Source organism: Daktulosphaira vitifoliae, unplaced genomic scaffold (genome assembly GCF_025091365.1).
Source record: "Daktulosphaira vitifoliae isolate Bord-2020 unplaced genomic scaffold, ASM2509136v1 Scaffold_4, whole genome shotgun sequence".
Lineage (NCBI taxonomy): Eukaryota > Metazoa > Arthropoda > Insecta > Hemiptera > Phylloxeridae > Daktulosphaira > Daktulosphaira vitifoliae.
This window is the reverse complement of record NW_026099575.1, coordinates 16,457,182-16,473,436: the sequence shown is the minus strand read 5'-3', so window position 1 is coordinate 16,473,436 and position 16,255 is coordinate 16,457,182. Positions and strand designations below refer to the sequence as shown.

At 24.1% G+C, this 16,255-nt stretch overlaps 1 protein-coding gene across 8 annotated transcripts; it reads right to left on the bottom strand.

Moving 5' to 3' along the window:
• Positions 1–5,736: 5,736 nt before the first annotated feature.
• Positions 5,737–14,346, bottom strand: LOC126904220 (adiponectin receptor protein). 8 transcript variants are annotated; one of them, XM_050683005.1, is made up of 10 exons: positions 13,913–14,204; positions 13,658–13,833; positions 10,513–10,688; positions 9,974–10,018; positions 8,947–9,012; positions 8,302–8,560; positions 8,061–8,241; positions 7,810–7,997; positions 6,273–6,466; positions 5,737–6,207 (listed from the first exon to the last, which is right to left on the bottom strand). In XM_050683005.1, exons 3-10 carry the CDS (start codon positions 10,657–10,659, stop codon positions 6,079–6,081), a joined length of 1,209 nt encoding a protein of 402 aa, XP_050538962.1. In that variant the 5' UTR covers positions 10,660–10,688; positions 13,658–13,833; positions 13,913–14,204; the 3' UTR covers positions 5,737–6,078. The 8 variants fall into 8 exon arrangements, with proteins under 8 accessions (XP_050538962.1, XP_050538959.1, XP_050538963.1 ...); XM_050683002.1 differs by having other exon boundaries at positions 13,751–13,833; XM_050683006.1 differs by lacking the exons at positions 13,658–13,833; positions 13,913–14,204 and adding an exon at positions 14,211–14,346.
• Positions 14,347–16,255: the final 1,909 nt, after the last annotated feature.

Below are 16,255 nucleotides of genomic sequence, written 5' to 3'. Positions count from 1 at the left end.
GAGATGAACTTAAAAAACATTACATAGTTAATAAATAAAGAATATTATGTGACTAAAGGTAACAAAAAAATTGTTTAAATTATTTTTATTCTGTAAGTAATTCAGTGGGTTATAATAAAAAAATTTCCTGTATATATATATAAATATACATAGGTAACTCTAAATAAAGAAATAATTAATTTTTTTAATTACCAATTTCGAATATTTGTGTTGGTAAAATTAATTGTATAATTAAAATTTCATGAAAATAATTTTAATAAGATAAAAAATTTGTTCGCGACAAATAATTGGCTCATTTAACCGCAGATTTCTCGCGATTTGACAATAAGCCAAATAACTCGTATGTATTATTGTTGTCTTAATACTTTCAGTAGACTCGATGAACTTTTTTGCCACTTAAAATGACAAACCAATGCATGAACTTGAATATTTCCCGTCACATGGCACATACGTGTACCGTAAGATGAAAATGACAAGACAGGAAGAGTTCTAAATTTAGACATGTGGTTGAAACAATATACGCGCCTATGTTCAATAACCTTAAAGCTACCTTTACATTATCTCCTTGCTATAGTTGTTCCCATCTTGTTAAATCTAAAAATGTGATTTTACTCAATAGTTATCAGTCACCACATACCGTGCTATCCCTTTTAAATTTGCTAACTAGTAAGAGTACTTAAAAACACATTTCAAATTTTAAAGAACTATTTATAAAACAAATTATTTCTATATTTTTATCAAACTAAAATACTATAGTAATGTAATTAATTAATATAATTTATGTTTATATCAATGCCTGCTTATAACTAATATTCTTTTTAAATTTTTTTAACTTCTTTATTATGTTTTCTGGCACTGTGAACGTCTATACATTTTTAAAAATATCTTCCTTTTAATTAAATAATTGGATACAGACAAATGAATATTTGTTATACAATTATACCAAAAACAATGCGTGTTTTTGTCACCCATTTAAGTTTTAAGTACAAGAATCATAATTTATGATTTAAATTACATTTATAATGATCATTTAGTCAAACAAGTTTTTAAATTTTTTCCATGATAGGAATCCATAACTTGATTACTTTTATAATATGAGAAATGAAGGGCTAAGTGCAATAATAAACCCACCCAACAAAATATATAAATTGAGATAAAAACACTATCTTATTAAGCATAAATATATTTTAATGCAACACCGCCAATTTATTGTTATTTCTATTATGTTAAGGTTTAATACGCAGCTAAGAAGCTATTAGTTTTATACGCTGTGCTTTTTTTGTCAGTAATACAAATTAGTTAGCTTCTACTGGACTCATATTGCCCATCGATATGTCAAAAGATCATAAATCGTTTTTAATTAAACTTTCAGCCTAATAATTTTTTAAAAATTGTCTACTTCTTAAAAACTTACTCCGATAAGAAATAATTATTCCTTATTGATTCAATAGTTATGGTACTATAAATGATTAATACTTAATAAATATTAAAAATACAAATTTAAGATCTCCAGCTTTTTTTTTTAATATTTATTTATTTTTGTACAAAAATTGGTTATATCTATCATCCAAATATAATAAATCATACGAATTTAATTACTTACAGAAATATATACATATGAACATATATATCTAGTAATTTTATCTATAAGTAAATAATTTTTTCTAAAAAGTAATAATTACTTTTTAGTATGAAAGTAATTATAATAATTACTTTCATCAACAAGTTAGTCATAGTATGAAAATTTGGGAAAAGATATTAGATAAGAGAATAAGAAATGAGACATCGGTATCTAAAAACCAGTTTGGATTTATGCCTGGTAAGTCAACAATGGAGCCAGTATTTTGTGTGAGACAACTTATAGAAAAATTTAGGGAAAAGAAGAAAAAGCTGTGTATGGTATTTATAGATTTGGAGAAAGCGTATGACAGAGTACCGAGAGAGGTTTTAAAGTGAGCATTAATGAGAAAAGGAGTCACAAAAAGGTACATTAATATAATAGAAGATATGTATGATGGCACTTGTACTAGGGTAAAAAGCATAGGAGGAGTATCATGATGTGGGAGATCGTGTCAAGTGGAAGTTTGGGATAAGGGTGGCCGACCCCAAGTAGTTGGGATTAAGGCGAGGAAAAAGAAGACTTTCATCAACAAGTTAATATAGTCATAAATTTTCCCTGAAAATAAAATTTTTGTAGTAGATACATAATTTTTATAGTTTAAAAATAACAAATTAAATTTTATAAGCCATTAACGTACTATTTTGATTTATATATATCTAACCTTGTATCCTTAATCAAAAAATGTCCAAAGTACGTACAAAAATCTTTATTTACAATTCAACATATCATACTAAAAATATTTATAATTTTAAAATTAAAGAATATTACAGCTCTATAATTCGTAATGCAAATATTCTTGAAAGTCAAGTGATACTTTGACACCCCCTCAAAGCTGTTTTTATTCATAATGTCAAATGTATACCTGAAAATAGGTATGTAGATACAAAATTAATGAATGACTTTATTATTTATATAAAATATTTTACTTCAGGATTAATTATTTACATTAAGCCTAAATGAGATATAAAATACGAATTATAAAAGAAAAAGTGAAATACGTATATCGATATACGACATGATAATGTTGCCATCTTAAATTTTGACAGCTTTAACTTATTGATAATCGAATAATATAAAAAGTCTATTTGAACAAAATGTGTTATTTTCAATTGAATAAATCTAAAAATATTGAAAAAAACTAGGTATTACCATTTAAAAATTGAAAGTTCGTATGGTTTTAGGGTATAAATGTTAATAACAGAAAATTATTTTTTGTGTAAAGCAGTTAAACAAAGAACCATTATTGCTTAAAAAAATAAAATTATGATTAACTCTAATATTTATCGTGGTGCGTAGATAAGGAATAGCTCTGTATAAAAAAATCTAACCCATCCTTCTATATATTTATGCACATTTTGGACCCCTTGGAACAATATTCTGGATATTACTCTGATAATAATGTGTTGACGCATTATTAAGTTTTCAAGACAATAATAATTTGTACTGACAGTAGTGTGTTCAGAAATATTTAATTCCTGGAGCTAGTGATAAATAGAATGTTCAGTAGGTAAGGAAGCAGGCCAATTGTTACAAACAATAAGAACATTAGGTACCTGTTTCCTTACTTACTATAAAGAACACTCTGTATATGTTTTTTCCTTAAGAATAAAGTACCTTTAGCCGGTAATCAATATGACATCAATCATTCATCATTGAAATAATTTAGTATATTTTTAATTAAGTTACATATACATATAAAATTAAAAAAGTGATTAGTTAAACAGTAAACAATCTGAATTAAAATTTTTGTATAAATAAAATTTAACAAATTACTAAAAATATTTTCGTGCTTTGTTGTTCATATTTGTAGGTTTGTCTATTTAAAATAATAAAAAATATAGTATTGGCAAAACTGCAGAACACTTAGACCAGAACAACTATGTGTCATCGTGGACAAGCAACATTTATCTCCAACTGGTAATTAATAACGATGTATCATCTTTTATAATTATAAAATATCCAACATTATTTTCTTACACAAAACAAAATGAATTAACAATAAAATTTTAACTCTATTTTTTTTTAACAACTTTAATTGAACTCCTTAATTCCTTCTATGAAACCATCAAAGGAAAATATGTCGAGAATTTTTCAACATAAAATATCTTCCTTGACATACCTGAATATTTGTAATTTAATGAGTTTTATAAATATTATAAAATATAATTTTTTAAATATTCATAGTTTGATTTAATTACAATTAATATTGTCCTATAAAATGTATGTAATATTGATATCCATTTTATTAAATTGGCCTAGTAGGTAAAAACGTATGTTTAAGAGTACGGGGTCTCGAGTTCGAACTTCAAAGCGTCAATGAGATTTTTTTGTGATATTTCTCATTGATGGTGTCTGGTATCTAGTGCAAGCCGGTTACAATACTTGTCTCAACCATCATTGGCCTAGCCAAGAACCATCTTTGACTTCTTTACATGTGAAAGAGGATTACCACCTTCTATAACATGCTAAGTTCAGGAAATAGAAGGTTGTAAAACTGATCATTTTTTTTAGATACCAAAGTAATAATAATTGCTCTAGTATCCTAAAATCCATGATTCAAATACATAATGTATGTTATTTTTAAAGATAATTTTTCTTATATGAATCAATACATTTTAAGAAATATTTAAATAAATTAACAAATTCCATTAAGAGCGTAATTTGTGTAATAAAAATTTATTTTGCAAATTTTGACATTTTCAGTGCATAATTTTCCTTTTTTTTATTTCAAAAATGCATGTAAAATAACCTGTAAAAAATATCAGACTTCATCAAAAAATGAAGATATCAGCACAAAAGTGTCCTAACTCACTTTTTGAAAAATAAACATTAGACTTCAATAAAATATTCTTTATGAATCATCAAATTCAATATTTTAATTTTTTTAAATTGTAAACTTAACCACATTCCAGAAAATACTATTTAACTATTTTGGTTAAATTATATATATATTATATTAATATTTAAGGTACACTTTAAAAAAGTGGATTAGGCCACTCTTAAACTGATAGCTATAAATATACTAAAAAGTTTAATAGATGAACACATGATTTATCAAATGAACATTTAATATACTTAAATCATAATAAAATATACATAGTTTCTATCTATATTATATTATATTATTTATAATAATATATAACATAAAAAAAAACATAAATAATATATTACACAGTTAATTTTTTTCATATCTAATACTTTATCATTATATAAAAACTATATTTATTATTACTTTATTATCACAGGATAATAATTTAATAATTATTAAAGCCTACTAAAATATTTGAATTAAAAACAAAATTAGATTAAAACAGAAAAGCATCACAAATTATTAAATTTTAATAACAATCAACATTTTTAAAATCAATTAAGGTTCAAAGCAATCATAAATACACTATTACACTGGAAATAATAAACATAGACATAAAATGTTAGCAATGACATGAAAGATGATTAAATATAATTATACAAATAACATTTTTTTTCAACTAAATTTACAGTAGCATTTTAGTAAAAATGCCTTAAAGTAAATGAAATACCTGTGTATTCATTTTGAAAAATATTTCAAGGACTAAAACAATGAGTAATCTTTTAAATTAACAAGAATGGCATAAGAAAATGCCTACATTTTATACCAAAATTTTCCCTGCATTATATTTAAATGTATTTTATTTGTAAACACAGCCAAAAAAAGAAAAATTAAACTAAAATTATTAATTATAAACTTATCCAAAAACATCAAAACAATGGGTTAATCAACAGAACTTTACCAAAATTAAAGAAATATCATGAAGCATTGATATTTTTTCTTGAAATACACAAAAAAAAAATAGAAATCTACAAACAATAACTTTTTCATTTACAGATCATATTCTTATATAGAACTTATAATATAAATTATCTTTTGTTTATACAAATCATAGTTTAATTTAAATTATTTATAGACAAAATAATTGTGAATAATATTCCTTTTTAATACTAACCCTATATTTGTAATAACAAGCTTTGAAATTCTAATTACTAAATGTTATTAGTATAAATATTTAAGCTATTTTGCAATATTAAGTTGTCAAACACTTTTTAAGATTTTATATTTTAATAATTTTATTTAAAAATATTTTTAAATGATAGAATTATACTCATGTATATTAGAATATTTATCAAATAAATCAACAACACCAGTTAAATTTATAAGTAGCTATAGAAAAATACTACTTTTTTGTTATATTGAAAATTATTTTAGAACTCTGGAAACTGAAATAAGGCAGACATAAAATAAACTAAAAACTTATCTAAAAAATAGTTTTAAATTCACATTTATTTTTTAACTGATTTAAATATCCAAAAGGAATTGATATAGACAGGAATACCATGGTTAATATTTAATTATTATAGGTTTTTTTTGGGTGGCAGTAGTAAGATATCTCAATTATTTTTATATATCTACTTTTAACTAACTATACAACTGCAGGTCTGACTTCACATTCACCATTACTTAATCTATATTCAGCCATTTTAGTAATACCATGGTAATGTACAAAAGCTGCTAAAATAACCAATACATGAAAAATTTGATGACTCTGGAACTGTACAAAAAATAATATGAGTGATAATTATATAAGTGGTAAATGTAATGAAAACTAAAAAATACCAATAAATCACATTTTCCAGGGAAAAATCGTTCTGGAACTCGCAAAGCATATAATAAAGCTCCGGCAATGTATAAAAATCCCATAAGTAATAACCACCCAAGGCTTATTAATGTAAAGTTTGAAAAGAATCCTTCTACTGCTCCATAATGCATAGCTGGTATTACACCTATTAATCCAAAAGTCATAAATACTCCTGTAAAATGAATGAAACAATATTAATGAATCTTCATTTTTAAAGAGTTTTATATATGAAGCTTATTATACTTGGTATAGATGAAATTTTTTTAGATTGGAAAAAAATATGCTCAATGTTTTTATTTTCAATGATGGAACACCAGGTCTATAATGTTCAACTCTAAGTAATAAGCTTAATTTTAAATATTTTAAATAAAACAAAAATCAAATTTAAATCTAAGATATATGATACTTGCTATTAAACACTTTTTATTTCTCAAATTATTTTTTCAAAACAAATTATTAAAAAAATCCATCTACTGTGTCGAATTTACTTCTTTGGTGGTGTAAAATGAGGTAGTAGAATATTTTATTAAATTTTACAAATTTATTCTGCTGGTTAGATTTAATGACAACTAATTTAAATTTAAAGCTTTATTGTTTAAAATTTCAAATAAAATATTAACCAAGAATCATTTTAAATTAAAAAAAGTTATTTACAATCTCCTACTGTTGTAAATAGTTCTATGCTACTGTAAAATGTATTAACTTAGTATATTAAATATGAATTAATGTCATTAAATTAATACATTTTTAGTAAAATTATGAAATGATTTTTAACTATGAAAAATATTTATGGGAGAAAAACTGTATTGTTCCATAAAGTTCATAGCAGTATATTTAATTTTACCCTAAATAAAAAAATTGTATTAAATGTAAGGTTATCAAAAGAATTGGGATTTTTTGAAAATACGCATTGAATAGTGAATATTTTAGGATTTCCAAAAAAAAAAATTTTACCCAGGTAAAAGTAAGTTTTTTGAAAAAAATTTACAAAGAAAAATAGTTGTAATATATCTTGAATAATTATAATATTTGACAATTTTATATGGTTATATTATACTAAAAGCTAACTGACTCAAAAATAATCTTATTTTAATAAAATTGTCAGTATTAATAGTTTAGGTATATACTTCAACGGTGTGACTGTTCATTTTCAACCCTATTTATACTTAAAAATCCTTGTAACGACAAGGATTTCTTTTTTCGGACAAATTTTTCCCCAAAGAAATTCTATTTATTGCTTATTAGTTAAATCTATAAGAGGTTTATAGTAAATTTTGTAAGAGAGTGAAAGAAAATATTGCATTTAAATAATAACAAGAAAGATTGTTTTCTTGGCAAACTTAAGGGTAGCATTGATTTGCAAAGAAATGGACCTCTTTGACAACTAATTTTAAATTTTGTATTAGATAGCATAATATATATAGTTATTCAATTATACACTATTATCAACAAAAATTTAAATAGGTATCTTAATACATAGACAAATTGTTAATGAATATCTAAAAAATAGTATACCTGCTCTTAATGGCCTTAAGCTGGGATCACTAAATTTATCCCACAATGCCACTATCATCGAAACCAATCCTAAAGCAATGACTAGTACCAAATACAATATCCATGAATAGGGTTCACAATAAAATCCATAATAAAGCCATGGCACAAATGACCCCATAATTAATATGGCAATTCCACAGTAATCCAACCTCAATAAAAAGTTGTACATTAATGAACAAATTTTAATTATTAAGCAGCAAAATATGGCATACTTGCTAAAAAGTTTCCCAACAGTCTCTGAATGACAATGAACTGTATGAAACACAAACGATAATCCCATACAGGTAATAGCACCAATAAAATAAGTAATAAAAACAAATTTATCTTGAAAAGATAATTCTTCTTCAGGTCTGGTTGCAAAATATAAGGTCATAACAAAAAAGGCAATGCATCCTATTTGAATAACAACAAAATTATAGTAGATGACTATTTTTTGTTATGAGCTATAAATACCTAATAAATGTGTCCAAATATTTCCAGTTTCAGTGTGAATACGGAAAATAGACTGGAAACAAGCTTGAAATGAATTTAAAGGAGGTCTATGACCAGTGTGTAAAAAATCATTATCCTGTAACCACTGTGGTAAATTATGAAAATGACAAACGTTCCACATTTTACGTCCGAGATCACGAGCTTGGGCTGCAACATGTTGAAGTTCTGCCTGAGCCATTGAGGTAATATCCATATTTTCATATGTTTCATAAGTTGTAATCTAAAATATAAACAATTTTTCAAAACTCTAGAAATATGAAAAATAGTACAACTTTTTGCTACAAATATATATATATATATATTTTTTTTTTTTGTAAGCTTTTAAAATTCTTCATTTTTATGTAATTCATCAATTATATTGCAAATTGTAGCTTACTTTTCCTTATGTTTTTAATTTACATTAAAGTTGAATATAATTTTTAATTACTTAATTTATATATAACATCTATAAATAATTTTATGCTTCGGAGTTATTAATTAAAATTTTGTTTTTATAGTTAACAACAATGAATAACTGAACTGGTCATTCTTATTGAAAATTCATAAATAAATAAATTGTTTTTTATCTATGATATAATGAAATTTTGAATTAAAACCGTTGCTTACGTCATTATTTTCTTTTGATGGACCCGATAATAAATCAATTTTTTCCAAACAATTATCTTCAGATTTCTGAAAAATACAATCAATGAGCACATACAAAACACTAAGCAATTAATTGTAAGTGAAAAATACACAAATTTAATATTTCACAAAAAATAAAATAAAATACTAAATGATTAGTTTCATGCTGTTGTGACCGTGTTGATACGGTAGACAAAATGAAGAGATAATGCGTTTGAATATTAGTTGCTATTATTTATATTTAAATATATATTAACACTTATAATTGACTTTACGACTTTAATGAGTTAATACTTAATAACATAAAAGATTTAGTGAAAGTGATTCAGTGAAGAGCCGTCCAGGTTCGACCCTATGAACTATATGATTCTTAAACAAGTCGCTGACAACTACTCGCGTGTTGCCAAAGGCGACAGCAGCCATAGGCCCAATACATTGAAAAGGGCTAAGCAAGCATCAAATGTTCTAGAAGGACTACATGCTTGACTGGTTAATACTTTAAACACAAAACAAAGGGACTTCTGTTCCCACGATTAATATATACTATTAAATTACACAATTACACTTGGGCAACAAAAAATCAGTTCACAAAAATGCCAAAAAAGATCTTTAGGGCACATAAAAGATTTATGTACAAAATATTATTACATTCAGGAGATATATACAGTGTTTTATGTCAAAATGAATTGCTTTCCAAAATAATACTTAACACCCATTTTGTATGAATCTTCCAAATGTGGACAACAAAAAATTTTGTTAATAAATTAAGACTAGTTTTATGTGATAAATCTGGAGATAACGTGGTTCTTCACAATAATATACCTTCAGAAAGATATTTATTGAAAACTTAGAGAAAAATATACTCTAAAATATAAAAAATCTTTATTTCATTTTTTAATTACCACATATTAAGTCTTATTATTAAAATAAAACAGTTTGATTGGGTCCAATATAAAACAAACATATCAGTGATTATAATCTATTAAAGAAAGGATTATTTTTAACTTGCCATTTTTGTAAATATTTCAACTTGTGCAACAGAAGCTGCATCTTCCTGAAAATTCTAGAATTAATCTTAGAATAAGAATAAATTGTTGGATTTATTTTTAGAGAAAGTTTCCTTTGTCACTAGGGAGTTCTAGGAACACTTTTTTAAAAGTTAATTTTTGAATAGAAATTTTAATAATATAAAAATATGAAATATGAATGGTTTAAAAATTATTATCAGATAGTAGTTGGAACCTAATACAGTATTCTATAATCCATTCATTCAAATGAAATTGATAATTAGTATAGAAATTTTTGTCATTGGTCAATTAAAAAACATAATATTGTAGCAGCTTACCAACATAAATTTAGTATACTAGAATGAAAAGCAAGCTAGATTTCTTTCATAAGTTTCTTTTATTGGGTAAATAATTATAAAAGCTAGCAATAATAAACAACAATTAGCAAAATATTTTGTGTATTATTTATTTTAAAATGTGTTAACATAATAAGATGATTTGTATTATAATAGCAATAAAAGCACTACTAATATTCACTTACATTACTTAAATCAGTTGAAGGTACTTTACGATGTCTAAGGTTTTTCTTTTTTTTTAATTCAACCTTATTATTATCTTTGATATCTTTATCTTCAAAACCATTTTCAACAGTTGACGTTGATATTACAGCTTGTATATTCTCTGACATTTTACTACTGAATTCAGTCACTTAACAACCTAAATTATAAAATTATTAATACTTAGATTAATTATAATAATAAATTGTTTAACCTAATAAGAACAAATTTTTTTTTATATAAATTTGATTTAATTCTTATTAAATCTTTTGTATAGAATTACCTATAATTGTAATAAACTAGTTATTTATTTGAGATAAGAGATAATTATTTGATAAAAATTTTTCTAAAAACAAAAAAATAACAAAAGAAAGGTTTTAAAGACTTCTTTGGTAAATATTGGCTCTATAAAAAAATAGTTAGCGCTGGTCTATTAAAGCAATCACCCTAACATAACTTCCTATAATATGGCTCACCATTTATTATACTATTTTTTTTGTTTTCTAATATTATTACTATTTGTTGAAGAGATATTTTTAACATTTTAGAACTGATGATTTACTATAATTTTATTACCAAAATGTATTATTTTTAAATAAACAAATAACAAAAATAATTACAACATTAATAAAAATGAAAATTGAGTATTAAAAATTTGAATGGGAATTGTGGTTATGCGCTAATAAAAAAGTCATAAAATTCTATAATTTTTATTAAAAATATTAACTTTAATTATCTCTTACCTAACAAAGAATGAGGTATAAAAATAATAAAAACTAATGTCACTATAAAGTCATTAAATGTTAATTATACTCAGTTATTATAAATAGAATCACCCTGTGAATAGAGGATAAGAATACTTCCAGTCATACTACCAATCGTAAGAGGAGACTAATGAGGTTGTGTCAGGTCTATAGCCGGCATAAAATTTTGTCAAAAAGTATGAGGAAACTTTAACAAAACTTAGACGGATTGTCCCATCTCAGATTTACGCGGGCACAACAGGAAGTGGCTGATCCCAAGTAGTTGGGATTAAGGCAGGAAAAAGAAGAACTAAAAAGTTATTATTAATATAATAAAAAAATAATTTGAATAATAAATAATTTTTAATAAAAATACTACATGAATTTTTATTTCATCTATTTTAATTTATTTATCTACTTTATCAAATAGGGTACCTGTTGCTATACATAAAATATATATAATTTAAACACTGAATAAACTCAGGGACTCATTAAAGGAAACAAATGTTCTAATCTTTAACCCGAGAGAAAAATTTTTGATGTATACAAGGAAGTAGCAATTTTTCTGTTGCATCATTAATTATATCATGGTCAAAGAGTGTAAAATGTATAAGCGTGACCAGAGCAGGATTCAGAAGAAACACATCAGTATGTCACTTTTTTTATTCATTTTTTATTATTTAACAATAAAATTGAATAAATTGTAAACTTTCTATTGTGATTGTACATGAGTATTTCAGTTAGTCTTTGTATACTGTAATTTGCATTGATAAATGTAGGTTTGTGTATATTCTGAGTTAATTGGTCACTAATGTTAAAAACAAGTAATAATAAATTGGATTTTTAATTATAATAGGTAATTATGTTTTTCAAGGTCTTAAAAAAGACCTTTTTTTTATTAAAGCAACATTTTTTAGAAGCTATTAATTGTTAGCCTCCCTGATTATTTTAAAATATTAATTCTAATAAAAATATCTAACACGTTTTTTATTATTATGACTGCAAGGGCAAGTTGTTTAATAAATTTTTATAATTACTAGATTTATTTTTAAATTTATATTGTTATTAGGGATAATTTTCACTTTTTTTATATATATATAATAATTTATGTGTTTCACCATCGAAGTATAATAATTGTTTACTATACAATTGGCTATGATAAAATACGTCAATTAAAATTTTTAGAAAATACAAAAAAATTCAATGTAAATATTTTTTAATTATTGTACATTTAGTTGGAGATTGCTATAAACATAAATTAAGTGTAATACATAATAAGCATGATAAATTTATATAATTATGCATAATATTTAAATATATTAAAATTAAAGTATATTAAAATGGACATACACTAGCTATTGAATTTCTATAGATAAAACTTGAAAATAAAATAAAACTTATTTGTTATATGTATTTGATTATTTTTTATTCAACCAAATGGTATTTTTTTAGTATTAACTTTTGAATATTTTTAAAAAACTTATTAACTTTTGAGCTAAGATATCTCTATGTATTTTATGATCTATTAAATATATGAAATATTACCAATAAAAAAATAATTAAAAAATATTCTGTGCAAAGCGAAGAAAAATTTTTCTGTTGGGTCCAAAGCCGTCAAATTTTCTTAATCCAGCCTTAAGACATAACACAGAATGCGCAACACTTATTTTTATTAGATAAATTTAAGTATACATTTGATGCAGAAATTAAACAAAAGTTAATAAATTAATTATAAAAAAAAAAAAAATTATATTTTAAATTGAATTATAAAGAATTTATTTTTTCAATAAAGATAAATTTGCAACAATATTTTTAACATTACATACTATTTCTTCTATAGAGCAAAATACAATCAAAATTACATATTTTTACATAATTAATTAAGAAAATTTTTAAAGAATTTTATGACATTAAATTAAAGTATTTTTCATAAACACTTTAATTCTCAAACTTCTAAATTATTTCATAGTAGTATCTAAGCATAGCTTTAATACAATTTAATAGTATTTATATTACATAAATATTTTTACTACTTTTAAAATATTTATAACATATTAGTAATCAAAAATTTATATTAAATATTATTTTTGTTAATTGAGAAAAATTAAATTATTCACATTACACTTTATTCTAACAATTACACAGGTATTAATATTGTTTTACATCAAATATCTGCTTAATGAAACTTCTTAATTGATTATATCCATGTGATACATATGCTAACGTTTTTTTTTTTATAAGGACTTGTACTTAAACAATAAGTACAAATAAGTTGCCTACTTTTTACACATTTAAATCGACCCCAAGCAAAGGTCACACACCAGAAAAATTAACATCGAGAAATATTGTTATAATGCTTAATAAATTATATTTAACAAGAGCATACCTGTTGATATTTAAATTGTTAAAATCAAGAACATTAGTAATTTTATAATCAAATAATTTTTTCAAAATTCGTCGTTAAGAAAACTTTACTAACTTGTCGATCACAAAACACGTTACTACAGCACCAACATATACATATCGCGCACGTTTATCCAGTATCATATTAAACTTCTTTCACTATTACGCAATTTCCGTAAAAATTAATCAAATTTATAATAAATATTATAATTATTAAATGAGCTAATACGCGACATACCAGTCCTAGATTGCTGATCAATCGTATATATATCCTTTTTCGTAGTACAATATCTTCAGTCAATAAATAATTGTCGTTATAATTAATAATAAAAACAAATTTCCGGCAACAAATCTTTACACAAAAATTCTATCAGAGTAAAAACATGAGTTTAAATTTGAATAAATTTATCTAAGACTACTTAAAGTGACCCATACGCGAACTCGATTGACGAAAAACCTTATTAGTTATATTGATTACTGAAATAAACAGATCATCTTATAACTACTAAATACACTCAATAACAAACATAACTTACAAGTGTCAAGTGATAATGAGGAGCAGATGTTAACGCGCCGTTCGACTACGCAAATGGTGTATAGCAATGTTATCGTCTACTTTGTACGCAGTTAAAATTTTATGTACAAAAAAGTATTATCATTTTCAGAGCTCAATAGATAAAGCAGCTGTACAATGCAGACTGACTAGAAGTAAACGCTGACCAATCAAAATGCGAATTGGCTCGATGCTGACACTTTCATTTATGCGCTGAGGTGTTAGCATTATTCAAATTATTACAGTTTATCAATAAAAAATGAATGCTATTAAAAAGACCTACCAAATTATGTTAAAATTGTTTGTGAAGCTACGAACATGATTAGAATTTAGTAACAAAAACAATTTCTTTAGCTTATTTTATTTTTACTAAAAACAGAATTAGTAAACATACATCATTGAGCTTTTAAATAATTTTTTGAATATACTTTTTTCTGATTATAAGAAAAAAAAAAGGCTAGCAAACAATTTTGTATTATAAAAATTCCACTAATTTTACTATTTTATTTAACTCAATTTCAAAATAAAAATATTTTGTGTAATATTAATACGAAATTAAAAAACTTAACTGAACACTATTATTTGAATCTATATTGTTTTCTTTAGACATATTAAGGAGAAATTGCCGGTTTAAACTTTCTTTCAAGTAAGAAGAACAAAAACTTCCTAAAATATTATATAATATTTAGAGGTTAAGAATAATTTTATTAATTTTTGATCCTATATAAATGAATCGTTTTAAATAAAATAACAAGTACTTTTTCAAAATTACCCTTACATGATTTATTGGAATTAAAATTTAATTACTTTTTAATTCAGTAGTTAAATTATACAAAAATTATTTTATAAGTAGTTTAGTTGCTGTAACTTGTTAGTTACTACTAAACACTGAATAATTATGGTAAAAATATTGTTATTCTTTTTATGGAGTAAAATGGTGACTATCTCAGATTTTTAAACATTACACATCGTTGGTGGATGCATTTTGGAGAAAAGTATCCAAATGTAAACATTTTTTTAAGGCAGATGATTTTTTTTAATTTTTATTTAAAAAAATCGACATTAAAACCTAAAACAAAAATAATATCACATCCCTTTTTCAATCAAAATTTTGTCGTATAAATTTAAAATACTTTTAATTCTCTAAATAAATAATGAAAAATTGTTAATAAATAGCCCAATCTTGTCTACAAATGATCGATTTTTAAACAATTGTAGATTCGATTATTAAGATTTTATCACATCTTCTAAACTGGAAGCTAACCAAATTTCGTAAAAATCAATACATTCATTTTATTTTATTTTATTTCTTTTTTAAAATAAAAAGTAGTTTAAATTAATAACACACACTTTTAGATTTGATAAACAGTTGTGATGTTATTTCATTTTTAGTTTTATTATCGATCGATTTTTTCAATGAATTATGAATTCAATGAATTAGATTATGTCTATAACGGAAACGATGGAATAAGTAAAGTATAAACTAGGGTTCAACGTTTGAAGATCAAATCTATTAAATCTAAAAGATATAGGCAAGTTTAGAGATGACCTCTAAAGGCCAAGCTTCCATATAAATTTAGAAAATTATATGTAATACGATATTAAATTATTTTTTAGGTAAAAGGAAAATCATTATAAGGCTCCCAACATCCAAATCTGGTTACATCACCTGTATTTAAATCGTTAGTAACATATAATAATGATCAATTTTACATCCTTCTATTTTCCGAATTTAACATGCTACAGAGGATGGTGGCCTTCTTTCACATGTTAGGGTATTAAAGATGGTTCTTGACTAAGCCAATAATGGACGGGACGGGTATTATAACCGACTTGCACCAGAAACCAGACACCACCAATGAGAAAATCACAAGAAAAATCTCGTTGGCACTCTGGGGATCGAACTCGAGACGACTCCATGTGTCGAAACATACGTTTCTATCCACTAGACCAACCCAACCCCTTAAATTGTTAGTAATATACAATTCTCTAATTTAAATTTTATACAATTTAAAAATACTTTAATGA